Below are 16408 nucleotides of genomic sequence, written 5' to 3' on the forward strand. Positions count from 1 at the left end.
CCTTCCCCCTGCACCTCCCAAAGTCCAACAGATCCCAAGATTTGGGATTAGGGCATCCAAAGCCACCATCACCAGTGATCTGCTGCCCTGTTATATCCCCCCACCCCCACCCCTGCCAGCCTAAGAGGGACTAGGACCGTGAAATTGACCCTGCCACAACAGTGTCAGAGGTTTTCCCCCTCAGGCCATCTAGTAGGAGAGCGAGAAGCTAATCCAGAAGAAGAGGGGTTGATTCCTGGGACAGGGAACAAGTGGCAATTGCTTTCAGAGTCTGACCATCCCTAATGTGCTTCTGTGTGATTTGTGTGTGTGTGAGTGTGCACATGTATGTATTTGTGTATGTGTGTGCGCGCGCACACAGATGGACATGTGCTGTGGCACAAGCATGGAGCCAGAGGACAACTTTCAGTGTCAGTTCACTTGGATCAAACTTACGTTGTTGGGTTTAGCAACATCTGGGCCTGACGAGCCATCTCACTAGCCCCCGTGAGATTTCAACAAAACAAAACCAAGATCCTGGTCATGTGGAATTTTTCAGAGCATCTAATGAGCCAGAACATAACTGGACTAAAACTCTGATCCATGTACTAGAATCTAGCACTTTGATAGGCAAGCCAGTGGACCAAGTCATATCTCCAAAACGCAAGGGGTCATAGAGTCGCTGCCAAGATAGACCACTCTGCACCTCCTCCTTCCTAATTTATTTTTAACCCATACTCCTTACCACCAAATCATCTATATTTGTTTACTCTCCCTGCCCACCCTGAAACCTCATGGGACCTTCATTTCCCCCACTGCAAAGACCTGAGCTACTTTCATGAATGCCTTATCCAAGTGTGTGGCCCCTGCAGTGGGCACTTAGGAATAACCTCCAGATGCTGGGCTAGGGAGGGAATAGTGGGACAAGAGGTCATTAAACAGTTCTATGACTCCCCGAAGACTTACTCATTCAAACACAGCAAAGGCCTACTAGACACCAGATGCTGGTGCCAAGTGGATGGGGATTGAGGGGGGGGGCCAGGAAGATTAGGGGTGCAATGGTAATCTACACAAAATCAGAAGTTACACTTCTGCACTCGTTGAAGGAGGCACTTTTATCAAAGGATTGCATAAGTGTGTGGAGATGGAGTAAGAAAGGGAGGGGGCAAGGCATCTCTACAACATTCCCTCCAAGAAGGATGCTGACTATGGTGTAAAGCCGTGAAGCCCCACCCTATCCTTTAGAGAGTGATATACAGAACCTGGCTGAATGCCCTGCTGGTGGAGCGGTCCGCACGGGGTGGGGGGCCAGATACCACGGACACTACACAACACCACGACTACAACGGACACGGACACGACAAGTCCCTGAGACCATATAAAGCCTATGGGTCTTGCCTCTGGTACCCAGACTTCTGGGTTTGATGAACAGGAGAGAGGGAGTTGGCGCCTGTGGCCCATAGCTGAGGACCTATGAACTCGGATTGCAGTTCAGAAGCAGCTCCCAGCCTCGGTCCCTGGGTGAGATTTACCAGCTTTTAACAACAGCAGGATAATCACGCTAATGAAAAACTCCCTCCGGGCTTGGGGCAGCCAGACTGAGATGAAGAAACCGGGAGGCATTTCAGAGTCGCCCGATGAGTCAGTCTTCTGAAGGTGCTGGGAGTCCGCCTGCCTCTGGGCGCAAAGGGCTCCTGCATCCTCTTGCTCTGCACTCTACAGAGAAGGCAGCACGCTGGGGGAGGGGGGCGGGGGGAGCTGCAGGCCCACTTGTGGAGCATCCTAGTCCCTGCTATGAGACACTAGGCACAGTGTGAGCAGGATCTCCTGAGGCTGGGCTACCAGCAAACCCAGTTACCCTGCTACCACCTGTGGAGAGGCCTGTATAGGTCTTCAGGTTCTCCCATCCTCCGATTGATTTTCGGCTCCCTACCGCCCCCCCCCCCCCCCGCAAGTCTCTCCAGGGTGTCAGGTTTTGGAGAGGGCAATGCTCTGATGTGTTCCAAGCTCCCCAAAGATCCCAGCTGTGCTTGGCTCCAATCCTTTTTCCTAAAGACTTTTCTGCCAGTGCCTCGGTTTCCCTGAATAGCAGTAGTTCAAGGTTCCCTACACTCCACCCTGCCCCCGGGTGGTGGGAGCATTAATTACAGTTTGTTCCTGGCTTTGAAGATGAAAATGCCAAGGATCATTACCTCCCAATTAACGGGGTTATTACCTCTTGAGATTGGTGTTGGGTGACTCCTGCCGCACCCCTGCCCCCAACCTGGGATCATAAAGTGGTTCCCTGCTGTGCTGCTTCTGGGCCCCCCCCCCCCATTCTCATACTCCTCCTTTCCTGGTTTCACACTAGTAATTAGCACCCCTCCTTCAAAATTAGAACCAGTAGAGTATTTAGCATATTCCATCTTGAACAAAAATTTGTGGAGTCTCTGATGAGGTGGTTGGTATGGGTAAAAGGATGGATGGCGCTACAGGCAGCTGTGAGCTCACACTTGTAACCACAGTACTCAGTAAGCTGAGGGGGGGATTAAGAGTTCAAGCCCAACTTAGGCTACCCAGTGAGACCCTATCTCAAGCCCTCTACTCCCCAGTATTTATTTCAGCCAGTCCTACAGAGGCAGGCAGCCCCTCCTGAGCTGTTCACTGAGTAGAACACTAACGCCAAGAGCCAGAGCTCAGAACTCTGAAGTCATTAACGGCTTCCCTGAATGCAGTCTGACTAGATGCACACAGCAGCAAAAAAAAAAAAAAAAAATGTCGACGGCATGCTTCACCATCCTCTCTGGGGTGGATGAGACAAAGGGGCTAACAGTTTGGGACTGAGACAAGGGTTCAAAGCCCATGACCCACTCTAGAACCTAGAGTGTTTCTTATGAGGGTGAAGGAAAGGAGTTAGTACCTGCCTTATGAATAAAGCCTGTTGCTCAAAAGCAACCCAGCAAACCACGGAGATCAGAACTTACACACGGGTCCCTCCCACTTTCTCTTCTAACTCATTCTTCTCAACTGCCTTCTCCACGGCCCCTCCCCCCACATACTCTCACACCTTTTCTGCTTCATTTCTAATCGTGAAGTTCCTCTTTCCAAAAAGCACCATCCCCTGAGAGTCCTCTCTGCAGACACCATCCCTCTTGAGAAGGGGTTACCCCACAGTGGGTCCCAAGGGGGTGGCAGGCCCCTAGAGCACATGACTCGGTTTACCTTTTATGAGCCCCAGAGCTAAGACAGCAAAGTTCCCATTACAACCCCTCATCCCCTGACTCAGTCATCCCAACACACACACCACCCTTGCCAAGGAACTCAGCCCCTTCCTCTAGAATCTCTTAACTGTAACTAAGATCTTCAACACATTCTTCCCAAACCTGCTTGCCACAGTCAGAAACCCAGAGAGCTGAGAAAGAGGCCTGGTTCAGTCATTCCACCCCCCCCACCCCCCCAACTAACCTCCATCCTTAGAAATTCAGTTAGAAACCCACAAGCTGACAAAACTTGGAGCCGAAATGAACAGAAACGTGTTGTCCAACTCTCTTAATGCCCACAAACAAGACTAATCATGGCCAAAGCCATACACAAGTAGTTTTACCAAGGAAATCTGAACTCTTTATTCCCAGGCCCTGGCTAGTGGTTGACATTTACCCACAATGCACACTTTTCTCAATTCTGACTTTTAATATCTCCCTTCCCTCCTTTCCAGCTCAGTCCTGAATGCTCGTCCTCTGGATTACTCATGGCGATTTATTAGTTCTATGGACTCACTCAGGTCTTGGGAGAGCTCTGTAGGATCAACAACTTGCAAATTTGACAGCTACTCCCACGCCCCCAGCAAGTGGTACTTTGTAACAAAATGTTTCTCCCTTTGGTTATCAGCCACTCTGAAATTACTTAAAGTGTGATCCAAATATCCTGTTTCTACATGGTTAGAATACATTTATTTTAATTTAGACCACTAGAGTTTAGAAGGAAAGTGTGTCCAGCTGGAAAGATGGCTCAATTGATAAAGTACCTGCCAGACAAATACGAGTATCTGAGTTCAGATCACTAGGACCTATGTAAAAAGCTGGGTACGTCTGAGTATGTACCTGTAATTTTAGATGTAGAGAAACGGATACAGAGAGACAGGCAGACTATGGAGCTCATTGGCTGACTAACCAGCCTTGCTGAATCAATGGACTTCCGACAGACACAGAGTCTGTCTCAGCAGTGCTTGATGCTCTAGCAGAGGACCAGGGTTTGCTTCCCAGTATCCACACGGCTTAGAATCACCCGTAGCTCCAATTCCAAGGGACCTACACTCTTTCCTGATTGCCAAGGACGCCTACAGGTACCAAACGCACACAAGTGCACACATGCACATATGCTCACATTGCACACATACACAGAGAAAGAGAGAGAGACAGAGAGACAGAGAGAAAGAGAGAAAGAGAAAGAAAGAAAGAAAGAAGGAAAGAAAGAAGGAAAGAAAGAAAGAAGGAGAAAGTGAGAGAGATGGGGAGCAATCAGGAACACTTCAAATCACACACAAACACACACACAAATGCACAGATGCATACACTCACACATATGTACATACAAAATTTAAAAATACATAAAAGTGGCATATTGATCACCCTTGGACAGGAACTCATGGTCATTGAAACAGGTTTAGAAAATAGGACTTGAGCTATAGTAACAGTTACTCTTATGCCTACTAATAAATAGGTCCTGGCAGAACTCCTGAGAAGTATAAGTTCTACACCCCTTTACTGGCCTCTGGGCTCTTCTTTAACCTCCATGCTTGGTCCAAAGGATGCTGGGATGCCGCAATCAAGCCTCCTCTCTATTCCTCATTACTTTCTCCCCAGGTTTTCAGATTCAGTGAGAGCTCATCTTCAGAAAATAAATATGGAGGAGCTGGAGATGCCTCGGTGGTTATGAGTGCTTACTGCTCTTCCAGAGGACCTAGTTCTGTTTCCAGCACTCATGCAATGGCTCACTGCTGCCTGTAGCTCCATCCTTCCTCCTGCCCACACCAGCCACCTCATTTCTTCCCTCTGTTACAGTCACAAAAGGGACAACAGCTAGAGACAAAAGCATTCTTTTGGAGATACAATGGGGTGAGTTCAAATAGATCAATCACTTTGAGAGCAATTAACCTCCAGCAAGGCACTAAGACTCCCAAGCTTGTTCATCTTCTGCAAATAGTAGGCAATGAGAAAGACAGTCCTAAAATCTTCTCACTGGGCAGCGAAGGGAGGGGGGGGTTAGTAGATAAAAGCATTTATTATGATGATGAGGAAGACTCAGTCCCCCTACACACTCCACCCCACCCCCACCCCCACTCCCAATCCCATGGGTGGCTAACATCTGTAATTCTAATATAAGCAGCCCAATCTTCTGGAGATATAGCACCCACCAGAAGCACCAGCATCAGGGGCCTGTGAAGCCCATTGACCCTGCTGGGTACCAAGACTTTCCTTCCAAGAGATTTCTACCTAACCAAAGAATCAACAGTGACTTCTAGAGATTTCACTGAGGAGCAGTAGGACTCCAGCGGCCCTTCTGGATGGCACCCAGAAGTGGAAAACACCTGAAGACCCTCGAGACAACTGGCATTTGGGAAGAATGCCACCAGGCCAGGTCCTCTACGCAGTTTCTTGGTGTGGTTTGAACAACCCCATTCCTCACCATTGAACCTGCTGTCCTGCAAGCAGACTTCCATTCCAGCAGCATAGGTGAGTGCCTCCACACTGCAGGTGACATCCTGAGTACTGGGCTTCATATCTTCAGGATACACTAGTAACACTTGTTAAGTAATTTTTCCCTCCAAATTTTGGGAAGTGAAGTCACACACTGATAATCCCAGCACTTGGGAGACAGAGACAAGAGTTCAAGGCCATTCTCAGCTAAACTCAAAAAAAAAAAAAAAAAAAAAAAAAAAGACTAGGGAGGTGACTTACAATGCTGCGTGCTGCCATCAAGATCTGAGTTCTGAGTTCAGCCCTCCAGCACCTGTGTAAAAGTGTGGCACATTGGCACGAAGCTGATATGCTAGTACTGAGAAACAGGAGGATTTCTGGGGCTCACTCTCTGGCTAGTCTTGCCCAACCAGTGAAATCCAGGTTTAATAAGACTCTATCTCAAAAAATAACATGGAGAGCAATTGAGAAACACACACACACACGTGTGCACACGAACACAGACACATACAAATAATATAACATATACACCAAAACAAAAAAAACAAAAACGAAACAAAAAAAAAAAAAAAAAAAACAGGCCTTGATCAGGCCACACAATACACAAGTACTCTCACCACTGAGCTATGTCCCAAATCCTAAATATTTTCACTTAAGATGCAAACTCCCTTGTGACTGGAACAATGAATGGCTCGGCAGTTCAGAGAACTGGCTGCTCTTGCAGAGGACCAGACTCTCAGCTCCCTCAGGGAGGCTCACAACTGTCTATAACTCCCTGGGACCTGATGGCTACTTAAGGCATCTGCACACATGAGGGCATAAGAGACAGCCATATACATAAAAACAAATAAATGTGAGCGCAAATGCCCTCTAAGACCCGGAAAGCTTTAAATGGCTAACATCCCAGGTTGAAATTATTTTAATGAGGGCAAGAAGGAACTCCTGGAAAACAGAAGACTTTAATAAAAAGGAAAACTGAAGCCCACAGACGCCTGGAACAGAGTCCAGGACAGAATTGCGCCTGCTACTGCAGTGGATTCCCAGGGCTACATATTCTTTATCCTCACCTAAACAGAAAACACCCGTTCCCCCTCCGTGGGAGACAGCAGCCTTGGCTCTTTTACTCGGGCCTGGCCTGCCTACCTTTCACCAGCTCCAGGGGAGGACTCCCTGAACCTGTGCCTACTAGTCCCCTGCAACTTCAGGGCTTAGGGTTTAGGTAATTAGGCTCTTGGCAATCTCTCTGGAGCCCGCCAATAAACCTGAAACAAACACCCTTAGCCCCTCTCCAGGAGGAAGAAAAGGAAACATTCAGGGAAGGGGAAACAGGGAAGGAGAAAAACTTTTTTTTCTACACTGAATTTCCCAGGGAACTGTAGAAATCTGCAAAACCGCCACAGTAAACATCCCTTGCTGCTGCAAATTCCTGGTTGTGCCTACTGTCACAGAGCCATAGCTTCCATGGTCATCATCCAGGGTGACAGAGGGCATTTGCTGGCACTACAACCTGAATAGAAAGTAGTCATTAAGGGTCTAGGCCTGTAGGCTCCTTTCGTGGCAACAAAAAGGCCCCAGATCCTCCACCCCTTCCTGGGAGCCACAGACACTCCAGGGTGTTAGAAAATGATTCAGGGACATTATAGCCTGCCTCCTTGTCACCACCAGCTGTTGAGATCTTAATTCATGTCTTGGCTCAGGCAGAAAGGGGACCATCCTTTAAGCATCCCCAGATTGACACAGGTATCAGGCTCCCCAAATAGTAATTTAGTTTTCTCTGTAAATAAATAGTATTTCTTTTACATGACAAGCTGGACGGGATGGCTTCCCCGACTGGGCACTTTTTAACCAGCTGCATTGTGTAAATGCATCCCCGGGGCACACAAGGAGTGTACTCATCATGCAGCAGGATGAGAGAGAATACAGTTTAATGATAGTCACTGCTATTTATTGAGCACTTGCTAGAGTTCTGGTATAGGTACTCTCTGAAAAATTCTCTGATTTAACTCTTCCTATGAGGTCTGTATTGTTAACACAATCAATAGATGGGACGCGCAGCAGTTTCCCATGTCAGAGTGAAGTGCTGATAAATATATTAAGTGAACTGAAATCTTCCATTCAATTAGAACTAGTAGGAAAGAGGCCGTCTTTCCGGTCTTATCTGGTAAGCAACAGGGTCCTGGTGCAAGCCAGCAGGCCCAGCTGAGTGCTTTCCCTCTTTGAAACAAGCTAACTATCCTCGAAAGTGTTTCCAGCCATCCCTGGAGAAGCAATAACTGACACTGGGACCGGAAAGCCTTCGAGTATCCCAAATGCTTCCACTATAGGCCCATATGGAAAAAGAACAGAACCCCCAGCTCCTTCTATGGAGAGAGCCCAACAGGTGGAAAAGTGGATGTTATCCTGGGTCCTTGCTAGTTGAGCTGGGCTGCCATAGGCCTTCCACTTCCTTCCCACCACCCTGTCAGGCTGATCTCTGCCTCACGCGGGGAGACACGGGCATTGCAGTCCATCTTAGACCTGCTGCTCGGTCCAGGGCCGAGAACCTCGCAGCAAGTCCAGGCAGAAGGCAGGAACCCACCGAGACACCCCGCCCCTCCCACCGCAGTCAGCCAGCCTCCCCTCGCACGCGCAGCAGGAAGCAATGCAGAGGCGTGCCCAAAGCTTGCGGGTACCCTAGGCACCCCTTCCCCTCCCCAATTGCCTGGCTCTCCAGCCAGAGGCCAGAGCTCGAGGCTAATTTTTCACGCACCCCCCCCCCCCCCGCCAGACCGCCTCTCTAGGTGACGCTACAGTCTGTGCGGTTCCTTTAAAGGCTGCGGGTTCCGTTCTTCCCTTTTCCACTGGATGCCAAAATATGCAAATCCGGGGACCGGAATCTGCAGCCAAATAGAGCAGGAGAAGGGGCGCGGCCGGCGCGTCACCGGATCCGCTCCTTGTATGGCTCTTCCCGGCTTGGCCCGCTGCCCCGCGACCCTCCCTGCAGCCGCGGAGGCCCCTCCCGCACCCAGCTAGGCTCACACCGCCGCCCACGCCCCTGACCAGCCGCTCCCCCCTCCAGGGATGGAGCCGGGGGCGGGAAGCGCTGCATGCCCTGATTCCGGCCGAAGCCCGGGACCGCTGCAGCGCGCAGTCTCCCCGCGCCGCGCGGGCGGAGGAGAACCCGGGGGCGCAAAGCCTCTAGAGCACAGGAATGGGTAGCCTGGAGGGAGAGGAGGTGGGGGTGGCAGAGATGGGGGCTCACGGGCGGCGGGAATCCCTCCTTCCCTAAGAGCTAGAGGAGATCCGGGGGAGTCTGGGCCCTTCCCACCCAATGTTCTCCTCCAAACTGAGGGGAGGGAAGAGGGAGTGAGGTTGTCATCCACCCCCATCACAATGCGCAGCTAGGGAGTTCCTCCCACGCGTCCCCCGGCCCCGCATGGACCTCCCACGGCGTGAGGCCCGGGGATCCTCTCTTCCTTCTTGTCAACACTCCCACTCCCCCTGAGAGATGCAAGTTCCCCCAACCCCGACTCTCCAGCGGGGGCCGCGGGATTCACCGCGCCCACGCGGCCACTGAGGAGGGAATCCTCCCCCGCCAACCCGGTGTGATTCGGGGTCGCGCCTCCGTGCTCCCTCCCTCTCCTCCCCCTCGCTCTCAGCCAGGCTGCGCGCTTCAGGAGCAGGCCTCGGGGAACACATCACCCACCCCCGGGATCCGCTGTCGAGGTGACAGCACCCTGGGTCGGCACAGGGGGCCGCCCTTGACTGCAAGGCACCCTCAGGCAGCAATGAGGACAACCCTGCGGGAGACAGAGAGTAGAGACTGGAGGAGACCGCCTTGGTGGCTTAGAATCTGTGGGTTTCACATCTTCCCGCAGTAACTCAGCCGCAAGCCCTTCGCCGGCTGCAGTAGATAGCGACTGTGCCCCGGCCTGCTGGGCCCTCCTGCCATCCTGTGGCCAAAGGGGTTTGCTTTAGAACCGTTAGGGAATTTATCTGGGAATTATTTGGTGCACGTGTTTTCTATCCCCTAAACTTCACTCTTTCCTAATCTCCACAACAACAACAACAACAACAAAACCCTCATACCCTCGCCCCTAAAAGTTCTTGCCCACTGCGCAACTAGCTAATCCGCTACACATTCCCGGGCCACTGCGCTCAACTGAGAGTCAGCGCGGGGTCAGGAACCCCAAGGGAGGGGCCGGGGCTGCGGGCGGTGAATCAGAATGATGTCCGCACGAAAGTTCTAAGTGTCCAAGAATAAGAAGCCTTAGGACATTAGAACCCCTTCCCCAAAGGAAAATACTTCATCTCTCCATCTGAATCCAGTCAAGGATAAGAAGGAAAGACAGAAGTTGTGTGGGGGAGCCTGGCTTGAAGCGGTCACCTCTCCCATTCCTAGACTGCTAAGGAACCTGTGTCCTGGTGTACTGAACTCTTTCTAAATGCTGGGAGTGCTGGAGACCAATTGCAAACAACTCCACTCCTCCAACGACTAAATTCTGTCTCTAATGCTGTCCTCAAATAAAAACCTACATGTTTAGTTACAGGGTTTTTCAACTGTGCACTGCGCATCGCGCGCTTTGCATTCGGCTTCGTCCCTCTTTCTTTTTTCTCTTCTCGCTTTCCTTCTTTCTAATCTAATTGACTTTTTTTTTTTTTTTTTTTTTTTTTTTAAAGAACGGAGAGCGGTGCGGGCGCTGCACGTTGGCTGCGGCCCGCTTCCTGCTTTCTAATGTTCCATTGTGAGGAGCTTCCATTGTGACGTCGCGCCCCTTCGGCTGGGCTTTGTCTGTCCATATATGGGCAGCTACGTCACGGAGCTTTCCCGGGGCTCAGATAAATAGACTGGTGGAGTTCCCTGGCTGGGAGCTTTTGGGCAGCAGTGAGCTAGCTAGGAAGCGGCGGGGCTGGTTGGTGGTGATAGCAGCGGCGGCGGCAGCAGCAGCAGAGGAGGTGGCGGCGGCAGCGGCGGCGGCGGCTGTGGCAGATCGGGGGGCGGGGGGGGTCGGCGGGCTCGTGTCTGTGAGATCAATACTGAAGCCGCGTCTGACCCCCTGGAGCCTAGATCACCCCCCCAGCCCAGCCCCCATCCCACTCCTCGCACACGCCCCACCCCACCCCCACGACCCAGCGTCGCACCGCACCAGCCGAGGCACCCGAGAGGATTACCCTCTTTGCCCCTCTCCCATCCACCCCTCCAAAAAAGAATAGATCCCCTCCCCTGACCCACCCCTTCCCCTTTTCACTCCCCCCTCCCTCCGAACTTTCCCTCTCGCATGCTTTTCCCCTGCACCACGGATCGCCTCTCGGATGCCGCTCGCCTGGAAGCTGCGTTAGGAACAGGCGGCGGCGGCGGTGGCGGCGGCGGCGGTGGCGGCGGTAGCTCGGGAGTGCTATGACCGGCAAACTCGCCGAGAAGCTGCCGGTGACCATGAGCAGTTTGCTAAATCAATTGCCTGACAATCTGTACCCCGAGGAGATCCCCAGCGCGCTCAACCTCTTCTCCGGCAGCAGCGACTCGGTAGCCCATTACAATCAGATGGCTACAGGTAAGGGTGGCGGTGAGGCGGCGAGGCAGCGAGGAAGGAAAGGGGGAGGACGAGGAGGAGGGAGCGAGCTAGCGATGGATGCACATATCGATGGATGCAGAAATGGATGGATGGAGAGACGGATGGAAAGATGGGGGGCGCGCTGGGAATTTTCTGGGGGGCGAGTTGCTTTTCCCACCCACTCCTCCCGCCCTCCGAGATCGGGAAGGCTTGGTTGGAGACGCCACGGTTGAGGCTTCGGTTCTCCCGGGTGGGGGCAGCCGCCGACTGGAGGGAGGTAGGTGCGAGCAGCTCTGGGGTTCTCCCTCCCCACGCAGGGGGCCCGATCGCTGGGCTGCGTGCAAGGCGTGGTGCTGTAGCCCCCTTTCTCGGGAGGAGCCCAGCGTCTTTTTCACCCGCGCTCTCCCCCCTCCTTACTCCCTCAGCCTCCCACCCGGGATGGAGCCATGTGCGGCGTGGAGTCCCCACGGTGGGAGAGGTACTGCGACGCTGCCTTTCCGGGGCGTTCAGCAAAGCCATTGGGGGTGTGGGGACGGTGGGGAGAGGGAGGGGGCTCACCCACGGGGCGGGGGAAAGGGTTTGCCACCGGGGGCGATCCTGGGACCCGGGAGCTTGGGAACGGCGGCCGCTCCCGCCGTGGAGACATGGGCTGGTTTTCCGCCGCTCTCCACTCTCCTTAGCTGGGTTTAGGCTTTTCCCCTCCAGCCCGAGCAGAAAGCTCCTTCAGGCCGGGAGGAGACTGGGGCCGGGAGAGGCTCCCTTTACGGGCGGCACCCTTCTGCGCTCCGAGGACAAAAGCGTCGAAGCTCTTTGGGTCGGCCACCCGGGCTCAGCGCGCGTAGGGGGACCTCGCTTGGGGCATGAAGGCGCGGCGTCTTGGAGTAGACAGGGCCGGGGGAAGAGGCCGAGTTGTGTGTGCTGGAGAGCGAGAGCCGGGCGCGCTCCGGGTCTGAAACTACCTGTAGCTGCAGCTACCTGTCCGCCCCACCTCGGGAAGAACAACAATGCTCTCTTGCGCGCGTGCGTGTCTGTGTGTGGTACGTGAGTGTGTGCGCGGCGTGTGCGGTGTGTGTGCCGGAGCCACTCCACACCCCGATCCGTAGTATTTTGCTGTATCCAGGTTGCGCCGGGGAGCGCGGCACCGCCCGCTTTGCGCCGGGCTCGGCGTTCCTCTTACCCCACGCGCTGCGCACTCCAGCCGGCCGCACCCTCTACTCCTGGGCAAGGACCTGGGCGCCGCGGCCGGGAGCCGGCTCGGCTTCACTCACCCCTCCCCTCTCTCCCCCGCTCTCCGCAGAGAATGTGATGGACATCGGTCTGACCAACGAGAAGCCCAATCCGGAACTCTCTTATTCGAGCTCTTTCCAGCCAGCCCCCGGCAACAAGACCGTGACCTACTTGGGAAAGTTCGCTTTCGACTCTCCTTCCAACTGGTGCCAGGACAACATCATTAGCCTCATGAGTGCCGGCATCTTGGGGGTGCCCCCGGCCTCAGGGGCGCTCAGTACGCAGACGTCCACGGCTAGCATGGTGCAGCCTCCTCAGGGAGACGTGGAGGCCATGTATCCGGCGCTGCCTCCTTATTCCAACTGCGGCGATCTCTACTCGGAGCCCGTGTCTTTCCACGACCCCCAGGGAAACCCTGGGCTCGCCTATTCCCCCCAGGATTACCAATCGGCCAAGCCGGCCTTGGACAGCAATCTTTTCCCCATGATTCCTGACTACAACCTGTACCACCATCCCAACGACATGGGCTCCATTCCGGAACATAAGCCCTTCCAGGGCATGGACCCCATCCGGGTCAACCCACCCCCTATTACCCCACTGGAGACCATCAAGGCCTTCAAAGACAAGCAGATCCACCCGGGATTCGGCAGCCTGCCCCAACCGCCGCTCACTCTCAAGCCCATCCGGCCCCGCAAGTACCCCAATCGGCCTAGCAAGACCCCGCTCCACGAGCGGCCCCACGCGTGTCCCGCGGAAGGCTGTGACCGCCGTTTCAGCCGCTCAGACGAGCTGACCCGGCACCTGCGCATCCACACGGGCCACAAGCCCTTCCAGTGTCGGATCTGCATGCGCAGCTTCAGCCGCAGCGACCACCTCACCACTCACATCCGCACGCACACCGGGGAGAAGCCCTTTGCCTGTGAGTTCTGTGGGCGCAAGTTTGCGCGCAGCGACGAGCGCAAGCGCCACGCCAAGATCCACCTCAAGCAAAAGGAGAAGAAGTCGGAGAAAGGGGGTGCGCCCTCTGCATCCTCGGCGCCCACCGTGTCCCTGGCCCCTGTGGTCACCACCTGCGCCTGAGGATCCGGCACCCAGATCCCTTCTTTTCCCTTCCAGTGCCTCCTGGCTGGTCGCCTGAAAGCAGAGGGGAAAGCCAGTCACTGAGGCGCAGGGGCCGCGCCCTGATCTCGCCCTGGACGTGCGGCCCCCTTGCCTCCCCCTTCGACGCCCCCCATTTCCACCCTTTCACACCGGCCGGCGGTTGGGGGCTAGGGCTGGAGGCACTTTCTCCTTGCTGCCCCCCTCTTAGCCAAGGCGTGGGGGCGGAAAGGTGGCGTCTAGCCCGCTTTGTTCAGTTAGGATCGCCTTGATCCAGGGGCCGCTGAGCCACGCCAAGGACCTACGGGGGACTGAAGGCGGGGCCCATCTAACCTTCGCCAGACCCAAGCACCTCACTGTTTTCCCCCTCCAGTGTCTCCCTGTGTTCCCCCTCGAACACCCGAGAGGGGGAGGGGGTAAGGAGCGCACCAAAGCGCAGAGCTTGCTGCCCGCCGCACGCACGCGCGCTTGCGTGCGGTGATGCGCGCGAGTGTGTGCGTGCTCGCCTGTGTGTAGTGTGCGTGTGTATGTGTGTGTGTGTGAGTGAGTGCGGTGTGTGCGCGCGCGCACGCGTGTGTGAGACTCTTGAGCTGAACTGGGCTGTGTCTACCCCTAAACTCTTCTTCACATAGGGTCCCCAAGCCGTTGGGAGATGTCCCAAGCTAAGGACCTGCATGTGACCGGAGGAGATGGTCTTCCATCTGCTCCTTAAATAATGTTTCTTACAGAAATGCCTCGGATGCTGCAGCTGCAGTGGTGCTGCTGCCGCCGCCTCGGGTTTGGCCCCTTAGAGCCCCCTCCCTTTCCGAGCGCTTCCCTCTTAGGCCTCAGGACAGGTTGATCTTTGGGGGAGAAAGAGCCACCTTTTAAAAAAAGAAATCATTGCTCCGTCCCACTTTTCAAAATCTATGTTCTTGAGCTTGCCCTCTGCCTTTCTCTCTCCCATCTTCTCTTTTTCCCTCTCAGGTTCTCACTGAGTCTCTCAAGATCTTTACCCAGAAAGGCAGGCCTCAATCAACCACCCAAGAGTTTGTCTCTGTCACATACCCACTCCCCATTCCTGGGAAGGCTGGCTCTATTCATTTGCCCTCTCTGATCACCAACACAACAGATAGAAGTGAAGTGTATGTATATGATATTTGCGTGTGTATGTAGATGTATGTGTGTGTTTCTTTAGACACATATATTTACATAACACACACTCCGTATTCCTAGCAAGATCAAACCTAAGGCATTTGGTTAGCCAGCGCAGTGCACTGGAATAAAGAGAATTTGTAGGCATATACAGCTTAAATGATTTATTTTTATGAAAATGTTAACTGATGAGATTATATCTACTTGTGTATGTGTGTGGATATATGTGCACTCGTGTGTGTATATGCATACACATTCTGTTCAAATTTTCCTCAAAAAAATAGATGGGGATTTTTGCATGAATCTGTGTTGCTGAATGAGGCACATCTGTTCCATGGCCCCATCGCACCTCCCTGCCCTACCTCACCTCTTCTCAGGAGCCCTCAACCCCAGTTGTCCTGTCCAGCCCTTCCACACAGGGTGGCCCTTTTGAAGTGGAGACTTAAGAGAAGGGTGCTCTCTGACACAGCTTCCAGCAGTCTTGACTGAATGTATCCTTCCTATTTAGCACCACTTCTCCTGTGGCCAGTAAGCTGCCCAGAGAGAAGCGACAAAAGGTCTGGAGTTTACAGAATGTCTGTTTTTAAAGTCACTTTATGCGTTTCCCACGTTTTTTTTTTTTTTAATTAAAAAAGCACCGTCTTTTGGTGGTGGATAAATAATACTAAAAGGACTCTAGTGCAAGGGAGGAAAAACTCGAAGAGCGGGGATTGCGGGGGATTATGGGGGATTGTGAATTTCCAGGTACTCGGGCTTTTTGTAGAAGGAGAAGTTTGCCAGGAGGGCCCATATTTTTTCAGCTGAAGGGTAAAATCTTTCTTTGCAGAGACAGTATTTTGCTGAATACTTTTTATAATGTGATGATTATTTAAAAAACACACACAAAATTTGGTCAGTTCAAAGCTGGAAGGAGGAATCAAATATCCTTTAATATTTTTTCTTCCTCCTTCTGGAATATGCATGTCACTGCATGATAACTCTGACTTTTCCTTTGTTTTAATAAAACTGTTCTCAGACATTTAAGCTAAACTAAGAGAAAAAAAAACTTTGTTGCCAAAAGGTTGTGCTATCCCGATTTTTTTATATGTCTGCATGTTTAAAAAACAAAAGAAAATGCACTCTAACTTATGTGAACTGAGAGAAAAAATCAGGTTTTAAACAGGAAAACCTATGGGGAATGATATTTTTTGAAAGACTTTTGTATACAGTTGAGTACTTAGAAAAAGACAAACCAGATGTAATATATTTTGTGGATGTTTTTATTTCTTGGATTTATAGTACCTTATACTAAGGTTAAAAAAATGCTTGATATTGTGAAAAGGTGAGGTTCTTCACCAACATTTCATTTACTTCTTGTCACATTGTTATGCCAATATAATATAGTTAATGAAAACAGCATTTTTAAAAGCAAATATTGAAGCGGTGTAATGTTGCCCCATTTGCCTTGTGAGCAAATGCCAATACAGTAAATATATTGTGTTTGCTGACAATCAGCCGGGCTTTAAATCTCATTTTATTTCTTGTTTTCATGGTATAAAGTTTTGGTTTGGCCTGGGTCTTTTTGTCTTGTTTTCTTTGGGGCTTTGGAGGTCTGGTTGATAGGTTGTGGTGCCTGAATTTATGCTTCTTCCTCTGAAAATTCTCAGAACAGAACTAATGTCCCTGGGCGGGGCTCAGAATTCTGCGTGGGTTCTAGTGTTTCTAGTCCAGTTCTGTGTCCTGATTCGGTGAGGATTCCACTCCACCCTTCTGAGATTCTCAGAC

The 16408-nt window shown here is 52.4% G+C and overlaps 1 protein-coding gene across 3 annotated transcripts; it reads left to right on the forward strand.

Moving 5' to 3' along the window:
- The first annotated feature begins 10903 nt into the window (after nucleotides 1-10903).
- Nucleotides 10904-16200, forward strand: Egr3 (early growth response 3). Of its 3 annotated transcripts, NM_001289925.2 has the most exons (3): nucleotides 10904-11185; nucleotides 11611-11663; nucleotides 12483-16200. In NM_001289925.2, the coding sequence occupies exons 2-3, from the start codon at nucleotides 11624-11626 to the stop codon at nucleotides 13490-13492; spliced, it is 1050 nt and encodes a 349-aa protein (NP_001276854.1). In that variant the 5' UTR covers nucleotides 10904-11185; nucleotides 11611-11623; the 3' UTR covers nucleotides 13493-16200. The 3 variants fall into 3 exon arrangements, with proteins under 3 accessions (NP_001276854.1, NP_061251.1, NP_001276856.1); NM_018781.4 differs by lacking the exon at nucleotides 11611-11663; NM_001289927.1 differs by lacking the exons at nucleotides 10904-11185; nucleotides 11611-11663 and adding an exon at nucleotides 11382-11462.
- Nucleotides 16201-16408: the final 208 nt, after the last annotated feature.

Source organism: Mus musculus, chromosome 14, assembly GCF_000001635.26.
Source record: "Mus musculus strain C57BL/6J chromosome 14, GRCm38.p6 C57BL/6J".
Taxonomy (NCBI): Eukaryota; Metazoa; Chordata; class Mammalia; order Rodentia; family Muridae; genus Mus; species Mus musculus.